At 42.4% G+C, this 15,671-nt stretch overlaps 1 protein-coding gene and 1 long non-coding RNA gene across 2 annotated transcripts in view; one reads left to right on the forward strand and one right to left on the reverse strand.

Annotated features, from left to right (window-relative positions):
• GBE1 (1,4-alpha-glucan branching enzyme 1) overlaps positions 1–9,821 on the reverse strand; it is a 300,636-nt gene extending 290,815 nt beyond the window's left edge. The window contains exon 1 of the mRNA XM_017347168.3: positions 9,249–9,821. Coding sequence (XP_017202657.2) covers positions 9,249–9,427 — 179 coding nt within the window. The 5' untranslated portion in view covers positions 9,428–9,821. The remainder of the gene's footprint in view (positions 1–9,248) is intronic.
• Positions 9,113–12,471, forward strand: LOC138849259 (uncharacterized). Its single transcript, XR_011387793.1, has 2 exons — positions 9,113–9,280; positions 12,248–12,471. It is a non-coding gene; the product is annotated as an uncharacterized lncRNA (long non-coding RNA).
• Positions 12,472–15,671: the final 3,200 nt, after the last annotated feature.

Consider the following 15,671-nt stretch of genomic DNA (forward strand, 5'->3'; position numbering starts at 1 on the left):
CTGAAATTAGTAAACTCAGTATGCCCATTCTTCTAACCATCCACAGTTCAGGAGGAAGAAAATCCCTGCAGCTATTTTTTTTTTTTTTTTAACAGGCAGAGTGGACAGTGAGAGAGAGAGAGAGAGAGAGAGAGAGAGAGAGAGAGAGAGAAAGGTCTTCCTTTTGCTGTTGGTTCACCCTCCAATGGCCGCCGCAACCAGTGCGCTGTGGCCGGCGCACTGCGCCTATCCGAAGGAAGGAGCCAGGAGCCAGGTGCTTCTCCTGGTCTCCCATGGGGTACAGGGCCCAAGCACTTGAGCCATCCTCCACTACACTCCCAGACCACAGCAGAGAGCTGGCCTAGAAGAGGGGCAACCGGGACAGAATCCGGTGCCCCGACCGGGACTATAACCCAGTGTGCCGGCACCGCTAGGCAGAGGATTAGCCTATTGAGCCACAGCACCGGCCCCCTGCAGCTATTTCATGCCCAAGAATATGAACACTTAGCAAACAGATGAAAGGAGAGAAAAGACAGAAAAGGAAGATCAAGAGAACAGTGATTGTGAATTTCTGCAGGCCAACATTTACCTCTCTCAATATAGGGAGCATTGTGCTCATTACATCCCAGAACTCATCTTGCCTTCAGCTTACAGTAAACTGGCAATTGCCTTATCATTTCTTGCCAAATTAAGGATCAAAGTTTAAACATATTCTTCTCCATCTCTATTATATTCTGATTAAAATTACCACCTGCCTCATCTCATTTAACAATTACTTCTACTAGGAAAAAGAAGGAATCTCTAAAAGTGAAGACATGGTTACAGCAAAGCAAAGAGTTGTAGGGAATTACCAGTTGTGGCATTTATCTGATATCAGATTGCAGAATACGGCATTAAAAACCTAAACAATCTCCTGGAAATAATATTCTTGCATATATTCAAGTTTGAGAGGTAGTTTTCTAATAATATTATCATCATCAAGTTCTTGTTTGCTTATGAGCATCTTTTCATCTTTACATACATTCTGGTCCTCCAGACACCCAATGAAGTAGGTTCTATCCACTTTTATGGCAGAAGAACCTGACGTTCACAGACTTTGATCAATTTATCCTGGATCTCAAAAAGTTAAAAAATGATTATGTGAGCTACAATTCAAGTCTTGTTTTGCTACTGTACTTTGCAATATGGTCACTCAGCAATATTTTATATGTTTTCTTTCCATTTCACATGTAATGAAACTAAATTTAGAATCTAAATTATTTTGGTCACTTAAACATCAAAAACAGTCAAGTTCTACAAGTTAGTCATCATGACTTAAATAATGTCAAACAAGCTATAACCAAATTATATAATAAATCAATGAATGTAAGTTATACAACAAGTTTAATGTGAATTTTTACCTTTTGTCAAGGAACTGGGTTCCTGTTGCCCTAAACACAAATCTGAATGGAGCTTCTTTTTGATATTAAACACAAAGGAACCCTGGATTCAAAACAGTGGTGAACATGTACTGATGAGCAGACTGATCACCACAAGAAGAAAATCTATTCTTTATTTAACCAAAATAAAAAATAAAAAAAAAAGCTCACTTTAGAATGAAAGGTACCAGGTAGCAGTAATTTTCTCCAAAGAACACACTTTCATGTTTTCCTTTAGCCCCTGTAAATGTATAATCGAAGTTCAATGCATGCTTTCAAATAGCAGCAGCATGATAGACCTCTCAGTCTAAAACTGCAGCACCTTTCACAGGGACTATATTATCATCTCAGTGACTAACTAGGACCCAGCTTGGTGGGAGCTGAAAGGAACCTGCTAAGAAATTACTGCATGAAGTCATTTCTCAGGAGGTGGTGCAGCAAGTACCAGGGCCTAAGCTAAACCAAAATGTTCCATCAGGTCATGTTAAGTGACTTTGAAGATGAGCAGGGGTCAGAGACTCTTGACCATCGCTCTAAAGAATTCAGGGGGGACTCTGGCATTGGTACAGATCTCAGCTGCAAAGGGCAAACGAACCTACCAGTACAGAGGATCAGGTCATGCACATCTTGTAATCTTCAGACTCTTCCTGCTTTCTAAAAATTACTGACATTTTGATTTTCTTCAGAGCCCACAACTTGGCCAGGTGCTGAGAAGAAAGTGCACCATTCAGCTCTGATTTAATACTTCTGTGCTGTGAGAATCACTTTTTGGTGTGGCTGCTGACATGCCAAATTCAAATAACTTTTCAATTCTGATTACATACCAATATAAAAAGTATTTTTATTTCTAACTAAGTAGAGATCTTCGCTCCAATAGAATCCAGAGCTTATAAAATCTCTTCTTTCACATTTGGGCATACATATTAATATCAGATTTTTCCAAACTGACTTTTCCTTCAGAAAGTAAACCTTTAGTCTGTGTGAAACACAGAAGTATCTAATGATATCTTGATTGAACTATTTTCTTCAGCTCTTAAGTATATATCCCCTTCTTTAGAACATGATATAAAACTCCTAGCAGCTGCTCCCATTCATGGTACATCCTTCTTTGTAACATTCCAGACATCTTTAGCTTAAAGTGAGTTGATATTAGGTTCATAGTTATGACAGAAGGAAAAACAGAATCAGAAGATCATTGACCAAATGATCATTTGCTCATTCAAACACACTGAGCATACACTACCAGCCAGGTCTAATCCTACAGACCGATACCTACAACAGTGAATTATCAATATAGGCATAGTGCTCACTCACAGGAGCAATCCGGTAGAGGAAACCAAGAATAAAAAGAGAATGATATTGCAGTGAATTAGCACCTGCAGGATAGGGAATTTCAAAGTGGTAGACAAGAAGGGGAGACCTTCATTCATCCTAGAGAAAAAAGGCAGGGAAGGCACACAACATATCTCTAAGCCACCTCTTGAAGCATGTAAGGTAATTTACAAGATAGAAGCAAAAAATGTATCACGCAGAAGGCATGACCTGTTTAAAAACATAACTAAACCCAGAACCATTCCAAAATATGTGGCTCCAAGACAGGATAATATGTCTGTAAACTTTCAAGCTGATACTCCTTAAACATTTGTTAAGGAACATTTGCTATGACACAGATACGTTATTTTATATTAATAAAACTAAATATAAGAAAATTTTCACTTATTAGTTCACTCCTACAAAGCCGAAACAGTCGCTCTACTGACAAAAGCCTGCACACATTTCTGCCTGAATCTATTCTGTCTTTTATTTAGTGATTTTTCTGGAACACTCAACCTCTTTTGTGTATATACAAAATAAGAAATGAAAAAATTCAATATTCAAGAAAAAAGTATACAAAATAAACAGATATTATGGTTCTAACTTATTTTGCTGGTATTTTCTGATCCTGAATTGCCCCCCTGTATGTCCCAGCTGTTCCTCTGTCTGCAGGCCTTGATAGGTTAGACAGTATAGAGGAAGAGGATGGGTGCTAAGACAATGCTAAAAAAGTCACCAGGGACCATATAAGGCAGAGAATCATGTGGGTCATGAGAACATCTACTGTACCTTTAAAAAAAAAGCCATTATTGAAAAGGCTTAAGCAGAGAAGTATTCTAATTAGGAATGCCTACTTAACAGTTCTTTCTATTTGTGTTGTTCACTGAATAGGAGTAGAGGAGACAAAGTGAAGATTTGAAAGGAGGAACATTACCAGGCTGTGTTTGTAAGGCTAGAGACGCTAATAGCTTGAAACAGGACAGCAATGGGAATGCAGACTGCTACCTACTTGACAGAGTTCAGAGTTACGATTGACTAGACTTGGAGACATGAAGAAAGGAAGAGACAGGGATAATTAAAAATAAATCTTGGCTGAGGCCGGCACTGTGGTGCCCTGGCCTGAAGCGCAGGCATCCAATATGGGCGCTGGTTCAAGACCCGGCTACTCCGCTTCCGATCCAGCTCTCTGCTATGGCCAAGGAAAGCAGTAGAAGACGGCCTAAGTCCTTGGGCCCCTGTACCCACGTGGGAGACCCGGAAGAAGCTCCTGGCTCTTGGCTTTAGATCGGCGCAGCTCCAGCCGTTGCAGCCAACTGCGGAGTGAACCGTCTGATGGAAGACCTCTCTCTCTCTCTCTCTGACTCTCCTCTCTCTGTGTAACTCTTTCAAATAAAATAAATAAACATTAAAAAAAAAATAAATCTTGGCTGGGGCCAGCGTTGTGGTATACCAGGTAAAGCCATGGCCTATAACACCAGCAACCCATATAGTCACCAGTTCAAGTCCTGGCTGTTCGATTTCTGATCCAGCACCCTGCTAATATATGTGGAAAAGCAGCAGAGGATGGTCCAAGTCCTTGGGCCCCTGCATCCATGTAGGAGACACAGAAAAGGCTCTTGGCTTTGACCTGGCCCAGCTCCAGCCATTGCAGCCATCTGGGGAGTAAATGGATGGATGGACGCCCTCTCTGTGTGTGTCTCTCCTCTCTCTGTAACTCTGCCTTTTAAATAAATAAATAAATCTTAAAAACAAACAAACAAAAAAGAATAAGTCTTGGGCAGGGCTGAAGGAACAGCATTGTGGTTCAGCAGCTAAAGCCACCACCTGCAATGTTGGTATCCCGAATGGGCACCAGTTCCTGCCCCTACTATTCCACTTCCAATCCAGCTCCCTGCTAATGGCCAGGAAAAAGCAGCAAAAGATTGCCCAAGTACTTGGGTCTCTACCATCCATGTGGAAGACACAGATGGGGTTCCAGGATCGTGGCATCAGCCAGGGTCATTACAGCCATTTGGAGAGTGAATCAGTGGATAGAAGATCTTTCTAACTCTCTGTCTCTCCCACTCTCTCTGTCACTCTTTCAAATAAATAAATAAATCTTTTTAAAAGTTGTAAGTTTTATGCTTGTGTTTTTGGTAGATACAGATATAATACACCGAGAATATAAAGAGATCAGTTTGTGTCCCGGCTGTTCCATTTCCGACCCAGCTCTCTGCTGTGGCCTGGGAAAGCAGTAGAAGATGGTCCAAGTGCTTGAGGCTTTGCACCCACATGGGAGACCAGGAAGAAGCACCTGGCTCCTGGCTTCGTTATCACCTCAGCTCCTGACATTGTGGCCATTTCGGAAGTGAAGAGGAAGATTCTCATTCTCTCTCCTTTTCTTTGTATATGGTCTTTCAAATAAATACAATAAATCAAATCTCTTTCTCTCTGCCTCGAACTCTTCCTTTCAAATAAATAAATAAATCTTTAAAAAAGTAAACTGAAAATTGATCTTTATAACAATTAATAGGAATAGGAGAGGGAGGAAGAAGAAGGGTGGGAGCATAAGCAGGAAGGAGGGTGGGGTGGTAAGTACCACTATGTTCTTAAATCTATATATATGAAATAGATGAATTTTGTGTACCTTAAATAAAATCTTAAAAAAGGGGAAAAAATGGACATCACTAAATTATCATTTTGTCTATGAACTTAGTGAAAACAATTTTCAGTAGAGTAAGATTAATTCCACCTCCAGCACATACCAGTCATGTAAACTTGACCAAATCTCTGTTTTTTCATCTGTAAAACAAGGAAAACATCTGCCCTGCATACTTCGTGGTTTTTCTTTTTTTTTTATGAGAGTTAAATATCATAACCTATCTGTACCATAATCAGATAAACTTTAAGCTGAGGGTCTGGAACCATTATTGCAATTGTGCTGCTCAGCTCAGACTTCACAAATGTCAGTTCTCTGTTCCATCCATATGGCAAGCTGACATGCACTGGCCAATACATTGTGCCAGCAGAAGAGAATGACTGTTGAGCAAAAACTTTAAGAAAGAATGTCATAATTCAACATCTTCTGTATCCCGTGCTACTGCCTTCAAAGATACATGTGTCAAAACAGATTCTTTCTAAACTAGAGTGACTGCTAAGAGGAGAGTATCATGGCTGACTCACGCTGGCCTGTAATATAGGGAATGTTAATATTTTAATAGCACTAAGATTTTGGAATTATGATCACAACAGCTAACTGCAGAGTAAACGATGGGAAGAAAAAGGAGGCAATCAATGAAACATCATAGAAGCAGTCTTATACACCAAGGTACTGATTATTTTATGGCCCCAAATAATCCATAATCCCTCAAACTTGATTCAAAAGTCTAAGGAGAAGATAAAATGAATATCAAACATACAAAATCAAATAAAGTGACAATGTTTGGGGAAGATTGAGACAGTTAATGAAAAGAACTTGCCTCTCTATCACTCTTCCTATATTTTATTGCTTGTACCCCAAATTGCCCTCACTCCTTAGGATGCATACTCAGCACCTAAATGTTTGACCATAGACATGCTGCTCAGGTGAGATACTAGATATCAAGGGGAAATGAGAGTGTCTGAGTGTGTTTGTGCTGCTAAAACAAAACTGAGACTGAGTGATTTACAAAGATCAGAAGTTTTTCTCACAATCCTGAAGGCTGGGAAGCCCAAACTCCAGATGCTAGCAGTCAATATCTGGTGGGGGCTGCTCTGTTTTCCAGATGGTGCCTGTAATGCTGCCTCTTACAGAGAAGGGCAACCCTGTGTCTTCACAGGGTAAAGGGACAAAGCTGCATGAAGCCTCTTTTATAAGGGCTGTAATCTTGTTCACCACAGAGGAGATTTCATGGCCTAATTTATCTCTTAAGAACCATCACATTGGCCACATCTGAAATTTGGAGGGGACACAGTCAAACCATAGCAAATACACAACCGGGACCAGATTCGATGAAGAATAAATATTTTATTCCTCAAGTGTTAACAATAAATGTTGCTGCTGCCAAATGCCAAATTACCATTCGATATGCCTAAATGGAACATGTGTCCTGGAAAATGGCAATTACTCAGAACCTAGGCCAGAAGCAGAATCCAGGTCAGAGCAAGTGAGCCCTAAGGACCCACTGGACCAGACTCTTCACCAAGAACACTCAATTTCTTCAGACTTCCTTCTTCTGGCCTTTGTCCTCCTCATTAGTTCTGACAACCATGAAAGAAAATTAGAACTGTTTCAATCACAACGGACTTGAAGCCGAGTACATGGAAGAAATACAGAACAAAAAACATTTGTGTAACCATTTCTAAAAGATGGTCAGAGAAACACAAACAATGTCCACATCTCTTCTTCTGAAAACGTCTTGCCATTTTGCAAAGCATGCAAGTAAATCACTGTCACTGTTACGATCATACCAATAAAGTCTGACTACCATCCTGAGTGCCTTTTTTGCTCTAAAATGTTTTCACTAGTTCTAAATAAAATCCAAGATTTAACTACGAAGATTATGTGCCGCAAATTCTGAAAACAATTTCAGAGGACACCAATGGTTTGTATAAGAACATAATCACCCGATTAAGTGGGCAACAGTAGAAAGTGGCTACTTGAAGGAGAGTCAGTTCATTCGGATATACGAGCACTGAAATGGGAAGTAAACAACTTCATGTCCCTTTCCAATCCTTAAAGAAGTCCTTTGCTCCTAAGAATTCCTTAATATGGGGCTGGTGCTGCGGTGCAGCAGGTTAATGCCCTGGCCTGAAGTGCCGGCATCCCATATGGGCGCCGGTTCAAAACTCAGCTGTTCCACTTCCAATTCAGCTCTCTGCTATGGCCTGGGAACACAGCAGAAGGTGGCCCAAGTCCTTGGGCCCCTACACCCACGTGGGAGACCAGGAAGAAGCTCCTGGCTTCAGATCGGCACATCTCTGACTGTTGCAGCCAATTGGGGAGTGAACCATCAGATGGAAGACCTCTTTCTCTCTCTCTCTCTCTCTCTCTCTGCCTCTCCTCTCTCTGTGTAACTCTGACTTTCAAATAAATAAATAAATCTTTAAAAATAAAAAGAGTTCCTTAATATAAGTTTTGCTGGAGTCAATACAAGTAATACTATCAAACCATGACTTGAACTAAGTTGGTTTTGTATTTTCAAACTCCAAATCAATCCACTTTCATTACCCCCAATGCTTCTTCATGCCAGTAACTAGCTACTAGTTGTTGGTTTTGTTCACTTTTTTTAATTAAAAAGTTGTAGACTCCAATTAAAACGCGAGACTGGGTCAGCGCTGTGGTGCAGCAAGTTAAAGCCCTGGCTTGAAGCGCCAGCACCCCATATGGGTGCCAGTTCTAGTCCCAGCTGTTCCTCTTCCAATCCAGCTCTCTGCTAGGGTCTGGGAAAGCAGTAGAAGATGGCCCAAGTCCTTGTGCCCCTGCACCCATGTGGGAGACCCAGAAGAAGCTCCTGGCTCCTGCCCTCAGATCAGTGCAGCTCCTGCCATTGCAGCCTTCTTGGGAGTGAACCAGCTGATGGAAGACCTCTTGCTCTCTGTCTCTACCTCTCTCTGTAACTCTTTCAAATAAATAAACCTTAAAAAAAAAAAAAAAAAAAAAAAAAAAAAAAAAAAAACAGCCGAGACTGTTAAAAAAATCAAAAATCTCAAAGCCTTCACAAATGTATCTAATTAATATAACTAGTCCAAAGCTATCCTAGTTTTTCAAGCTATACCCTTTTGTTGTTATTGCGGTTGAATTCATCACCAGTAACTAAAGTGTAGCAACCCAAGATGCGACAGCCTGATGGGAGGCAAGCTAAAGTAGTATCCTGCATTGGCCGCCTACAAGTTTGCCTTCTCCCTCCTGCCTTCCTCCTTGGAAAGGCTGTAGGAAACACGAGGCAAGTCGCTGCAGCCATTCACCAAGGTTGGTCCAAGAAGTTTCCTAACGTTCCCTGACAGTAGGAATAGTGACATGGGAAGAACAAAAGCGAAACGGCCTGGAGAATCAAAGAATCCCGACAAATCACACTGCTGGTCATGAAATCAAACCGGAAAGTTTTAAGCGGGCAGTCACAAAAGCCGCGAGTGACGCCCCCTGCCAATCCCGCAGGACCCGGGGGACAGCGGCGGTGCGCGCCAACGTCGGGGACTCTGCAGCGGCCTTGCCTCCCTCCCCCGCACACGCCGAGGACCCGAGTGTGGCGGCCAAGCACGTAGCCCGCGCGACAGGGCCGCTGTGCGAAGGGAGGGAGAGGCGAAGAGGAAAGTTTCTGTCACAGCTTCCGCGCCCACTCCTGCGGCTGTCAACACAGTAACTTCCCAAGCGCACGCGTGGGGAGTCAACCCGACGCCCCGCCCCCCGAGGTTGCTCTCCTGAAGGGTTTGAGGGCCACCGCGCGGGAAGGCCGAGGGGCGGAGCCGGCGCGCGGCAGGGGCGGGGCCGGCGCGCGGGAAGGCCAAGCAGCGGCCCGAGCGGTAAGCCCGCTCCCGGAAGGCAGGTGGCCTATCACGGAGTGGGGATTAGGGCGGTACCTGCGCTGAAACTCCACAGCGAAGGGCTTCAGGTACGGGTCCATCTCCAGGAGCCGGGCGAGTTCGGGCACATCTGCCAGGGCGGCAGCGAGAGCCGCCTCAGAGATCTTGGCCTGCGGTGCCCGAGCCGGCGGAGCCGCCGGAGCCGCCGGAGCCGCTGGAGCCACTGCAGCCGCCATCTTCCGCCGCAGCCCGCGTAGCCGAGGCCCGAGAGGGTCGAGTGCGGCCTGAAGGGGAACCGGAGCGCGATTCCGGACGAAGGCGGCGAGGGCGGAGCTGGAGGGCGCTGAGGCGCGTGGAGGCGAGCCTAGAAGAGCCTAGGCGAGCCGCAGCTGCCCAGGGCCCTTTATAGCCGCTGAGAACTCCGCCTGCCCCCTTCTCCCCCCGCCAGCGGGGAGGAGCGGGACCCCGGGTGATCCCCGGGCGCACGTCCCGAGCGCGCAGGAGGCGCCCTGGCCTCTCCGGCCACTCACGCGGCTCGCACCTGGAGACCGCGCGGCCCTGCCCTTTCCTCTCCCCAGCCTCTTCGCTTTGCTGCCCCGGGCCACCCGAGTAGGCGGATCCCGAGGTGACCTCGCTCAGCCTAGCCAGCCCTCTTCCTGACTCACTCCTGCCTCTGGCCAGACCCTAGGCTTTGCTTACTTTAACAATTTCCTGATGGCATCCACTTCTGATAGATGTAGTTACCTTCCCTTCCTTCTCTAAGTTTGGAGAATTTCTTGTTAGTGCAGTGTTTGAAACAAGTATTGAAAATGAAGTTCCCTCTCCAAGGTTCGGCTTTAAGTTAGCCATGCCCCGTGATTTTAACCCAGAGACATGATTCTTGCAAGCCATTGATGTTCTTTCTGTTGCTATCTCAATTTTTGAGGGCTGAAAAGTGAAAGGAGGAAAATATTTAAATTCCTCCTACAGTCAAAAAAAATCATTTGTATTTATTTATAGTTGTAACAAGCTTTTCAAGGGTTGAACTGTCTTTGATAACACAAATGATATGGATAGGATCCTTAAATTGGAAGCAAGCACTGCCACTTAAGTAACAGTGATAAGGCAAGAAAGTGTTTTTCCTCTTGGCTTAGCTCCCAAGTGGGAATTTCCTTCTGTTCTTACTCTCATCTAGTTCAGTGATTCTGTTTTAAGAACATAGAATTGGGGGGTGGCGCCGGCCATGGCTCACTTGGTTAATCCTCCGCCTGCGGCGCCTGCATCCCATGTGGGCACCGGTTCTAGTCCCGGGTGCTCCTCTTCCAGTCCAGCTCTCTGCTGTGGCCCAGGAAGGCAGTGGAGGATGGTCCAAGTGCTTGGGCCCCTGCACCCACATGGGAGACCAGGAGAAGCACCTGGCTCCTGGCTTCCGATCGGCGCAGTTCCAGCCGTGGGGGCCATTTGGGGAGTGAACCAACAGAAGGAAGACCTTTCTCTCTCTGTCTCTCTCACTGTCTATAACTCTACCTGTCAAATAAATAAAAAAAAATAGTGTGCCAAAAATTAAAAAGTTTTTTAAAAAAGAATAGAATTGGACACTAAGACAAAAAGTAGTGGACCCACCAACCCAGGAAGTTCTATGCCTCCTTGTACCTGGACACTGGGTTGGTTTGAGGATATCTGTCATTTAAAACCTGGAAAGGAGATTCCTAAAGGCCATGGAGGAAGAAAGTATTGAACAACCTTGAACCAGCGAGTTTTAAGAATCCAGGTGAAAGTTTGTAGCGTTTAATAAAGACTCCAAGTAGCATAGTGACAGACTCTCAATCCAAAGTGGAGGACTTGGCCCACCTTAAGGCATGCCTTATTTTCTGTAAAGGTGACAAAGAAAATGTCAACATCTGTAAAATACAAAACACACATGCACACAAATCCTTGAAACCCAGAAGCAAGACACCCAATAGACCAACAGAACTTACGTCTTCAATCTTCAGCTTCTTCAGAAATCCAAGCTCATATCATTGCCTACATATTGAGAGACACATTTAGCAACAAAGAGATCTAAGCCAAATCTGATATAAACCTAAAATCATTTTTTGTCTTTCAGTTAGACCACTCTCTCGGACCATAACATATCTAAGACAGGACTGGGGAACCTTTGTTTCTGCCACAAGTCAATTGGGTATTTATAACATCTTTCAGGGGCCATATTAAATTATCAACTTAAAGGTTAGCCTGCTGTAGATTTAAATTTTGAGTCCTGTTTGTGGTTGCCTTGGCAGGGCCAGACCAAATGATTTCATAGAACATACAGGACCCTTGAGTGGATGTTGCCAACCCCTGCCAGGGTGTCTTTTCTGTTGTTCCATACTTGTAATCCATTTTGTGTAACAATATTTCTCAAACTTCAATTTGCATATGAATAACCTCCAGATTTTGGTAAAAGTACACATTGTTACTTGATTCTGGGGTGATGACTCAGATTGCCTTATTTTTAAAACAATATTTGTTAGAAAAGTAGCATGATAGGGAGAAAGAGTGCTTCTTCCCTAGTTATCCAAGGTACTATAGATATATGACAACTTGTCCTGGTTGTCATAAAGCTCTCATTCTGGTGGGGGGAGGGCACCACAGTTTTCAGCAAATATGTCTGTTTTAGTTACAATGCTCCAGGAAGGTAATTCAGAACTGACATTTAAGATAAAGTAATGACAAAAAGAAAGAAGCCTTGTCTATCAAAAAAGTGGAGACGAGAACAAATACACCTGGTATATGTTGGGCAAGGGGAGGAAACCAGGAAATAAGGTTCAGCATTGCATGCCTCATTATATAGATGTATGTAATTGTATAAGGGTATATTGATTGTATAGGCCCTGTAAATTTGAATGTCCTGTAAACTTAAGTGCTCAATGGTATTGGAGGATTCGAGCAGAAAACTGATATGATCTAATTGACATTTTAAAAATGCTCTCTGTGTGGTAAGAGAGTTGTAAGAATATATGTTAGTCTGCTTTTAGTTACTTTAAAATACCCAAGAGGAGCTCCTTGGTAGAGAAAAGGTTTATTTCTGCTTACAGTTTGGAGGCTACAGTTGGAAAAGCAGTAGAAGATGGCCCAAGTAGTTGGACCCCTGCTACCCGTGTTGGAGACCCAGAAGAAGCTCCTGGTTCCTGACTTCAGCCTGGTCTAGCCCTGGTTTTTGCACCCACCTGGGGAGTGAACCAGTGGATGAAAGTTCTCTGTCTCTCCCTCTCTGTAACTCTGACTTTCAAATAAATAAATGAATCATATTTAAAAACAATTTCCAATATTGGAAGCCTTGTAGTCTGGTATGTCTGGTGGAGGCTGGTCATGTCATGACAGGTACACAGAGGAATGCATTATGAGCTGGGAAGCAGACATAGACCTATGTAGAAATTAAACTCAAGTAATCAACTCTCAGGAAGAACCACCCTCTGAGGGTACACCCCTAGTGGCCCCCTCAAAGATGCCATAAGTAGATCAAGTATCAACCCTTAGTCCATCAACCATTATCTTGAAATCAGAGTTTTTAAACATCTGTATGAGTTTGGAATTGAAAAGTCTTGTTGAACCCACCCATGACAGGATAAGAGAATGGGAGTAGCAAGTCTATTAGGAGGCTATCATAGCACTTAGGTAAAAAGTGGTATGGCTCAGTCTAAGATAGTAAAGGAAGAAAGAATATAAAGATTTGTGATGTATGGTATATGAATGCCAAAAGTTTGTATGAAGTATGGAGTAATTTAATGTTTGTTTTGGTTTCCTAGGGCTGCAGCAATGAAATACCACAAACTTGGTGGCTTAGAACAATGGTTTATTGCCTCGCCTGGAAGCTGAAAGTCTGAAGTCAAGGTCTCAACAAGCTTGATTCCTTCTAGGGCCTCTAAAAGAATGTTGTCTCATGCTTCTTTCTTAGCTTTTGTTGATGGCCAGAAATCTTTGGCATTCCCTAGCTGGCAGATGATTCATGCTAATCTCTGCCTCCATCTCCATAGCATTCTCTCTGTGTCCATGTTTCTTATTTTATAAACACTAATGGTATTGGATTAGGAACCCACCCTATTGCCATGGGACCTCATTTTTAACTAATTATTTCTGCAACGATACTATTTCTAAATATGTTCAGATTCTGAGGCTGAAACTTTAATATATGTTTCCGTGGATGCAATTCAACCCATAACACTATTGCAATGCTGAAACAGGAAAAATTTTGATAAATAGAATTCCTGAAGATGAGATACCTGATTGGCTATGAAAATGAAAGGAAGAGTTAAAGAAGATTGTCTTTGAGCCTTGATGAATTTTGTGCTAACAAAAAATAAGTAGGTCCTTGTATGAAAGAGAATTGAGTGTCAAGTGCCAGCTCCTGGAGACTAAGTGGAGATGTATAGTTGGAAATGCATATAGACCATTTAGGAAGGAAGATAGCAATTTGAGGGTCATATTGTATGTTCAGTAGGGAAGAGGGACAATTACTGGGTGCTCAGTAAATATTTTAAAATTTCTGCTTTTTGATACATCTCTTCTCATGGTTCTTAGAAGTTCTGTTATGCCTTCCTGTAGTGTATCTTTTATGGATTCTCATCAGCCATAATGATTTTATTTTGTCAAGGTCTGCTTTTCAATAGTTTGCATTTTAAACCAAAAGATATATATGCTACAACACAGGTGAACCTTGATAACATTCCAAGTGAAAGAATCCACTCCCAAAAGACCATATCTTACATGATTCCACTGATTTGAAATGTCCACAATATGTAAATCTGAAGGAACAGAAGTAGAATATTCTTCTAGGGCTGAGAAAAAATGGAGAATAACTGCTAATACATACTTGGTTTCTTCTTAAATAATAAAAATGCTCTAAAATTAACAGTGACCATGGTTGCACAGTTCTGTGGATTTTTTTTTCTGTGAAGTTATTGAATTTTATACTTTAAGTGGATGAATTATATGATATGTAAGTTACATCTCAACAAAGCCTTTTTTTAAAAGGTTTATTTGTTTATTTGAAAGGCAGAGTTACAGAGAGGCAGACAGAGAGAGAGAGAAAGAGGGAGAGAGGACTTCTATCCTCTGGTTTACTCCCCAAATGGCTGTAACCACCAAAGCTGGACCTTTTTGAAGCCAGGAGCTTCTTCCAGGTCTCCAGTGCAGGTTCAGGGGCTCAATCACTTGGGCTATCTTGTACTACTTTCCCAGGCTATAAACAGAGCGCTGGAGCAGAAGAGGAGCAACTGGGCACAAACCAGCACCCATATGGGATGCTTAGCCCACTACACCACAGTGCTGGCCCCAATAAAACCATTTTTAAAGCATCAAACATTTTTAAAACAGTACTTAATATACTTTTTAACATTACAAATCTCCTTGGTTGAAGAGCATTAGGGAAAAGAACTGAAAGCTACATCTGGGGAGACAAGTAGAAAAGAAGTAACTTTTATGGGCCAAGGACCTAAATAGACATTTTTCAAAAGAGGAAATCCAAAGGGCCAACAGACACATGAAAAAATGTTCAGGATCACTAGCCATCAGGGAAATACAAATCAAAACCACAATGAGGTTTCACCTCACCACGGTTAGAATGGCTCACATACAGAAATCAACTAACAACAGATGCTGGCGAGGATATGGGGAAAAGGGGACACTAATCCCTGTTGGTGGGAATGTAAACTAGTAAAGCCACTATGGAAGTCAGTTTGGAGATTCCTCAGAAACCTGAATATAACCCTACCATAAACCCAGCCACCCCACTCCTTGGAATTTACCCAAAAAAAAATTAAATTGGCAAATAAAAGAGCTGTCTGAACTTCAATGTTTATTGCAGCTCAATTCACAATAGCTAAGACCTGGAACCAACCCAAATGCCCACCAACAGTAGACTGGATAAAGAAATTTAGAGATATGTACTCTATTGAATACTATACAGGAGTAAAAAACAATGAAACCCGGTCATTTGCAACAAAATGGGGGAGTCTGGAAAACATCATGCTGAGTGAAATAAGCCAGTCTCAAAGGGACAAATATCGTATGTTCTCCCTGATTGTCGACAACTAACTGAGCACCAAAAAGGAAACCTGTTCAAGTAAAGTGGACACCATGAGAAACAATGACTTGATCGGCCCTTGTCCTGACTATTAAGGAATAACTATTTTATTCCTTTTAGTATTTTTTGTTCTGCTTAATACCATTGGTTGAACTCTTTAATGAACACACTATTATTCTTTGGTGTTTAAATTTAACTGAAAAGTGATCCCTGTTAATTATAAGAGTGGGAATAAGAAAGGGAAGAGATGTACAGTTCAGCACATGCTCATTCAGACTTAGCCCTAATGGTAGAGCTAGAAACATGCCAGGGGATTCTAATTCAATCCCATCAAGGTGGCATGTACCAATGCCATCTTACTTGTTAAAGTGATCAGTTTAAGTTCATAATTGATCAAAAAGATAGGATTAAGTTTCAAAGGGATTACATAAATAAGA

The sequence above is a fragment of the Oryctolagus cuniculus genome, chromosome 4, assembly GCF_964237555.1.
Source record: "Oryctolagus cuniculus chromosome 4, mOryCun1.1, whole genome shotgun sequence".
NCBI classification, from domain to species: Eukaryota; Metazoa; Chordata; class Mammalia; order Lagomorpha; family Leporidae; genus Oryctolagus; species Oryctolagus cuniculus.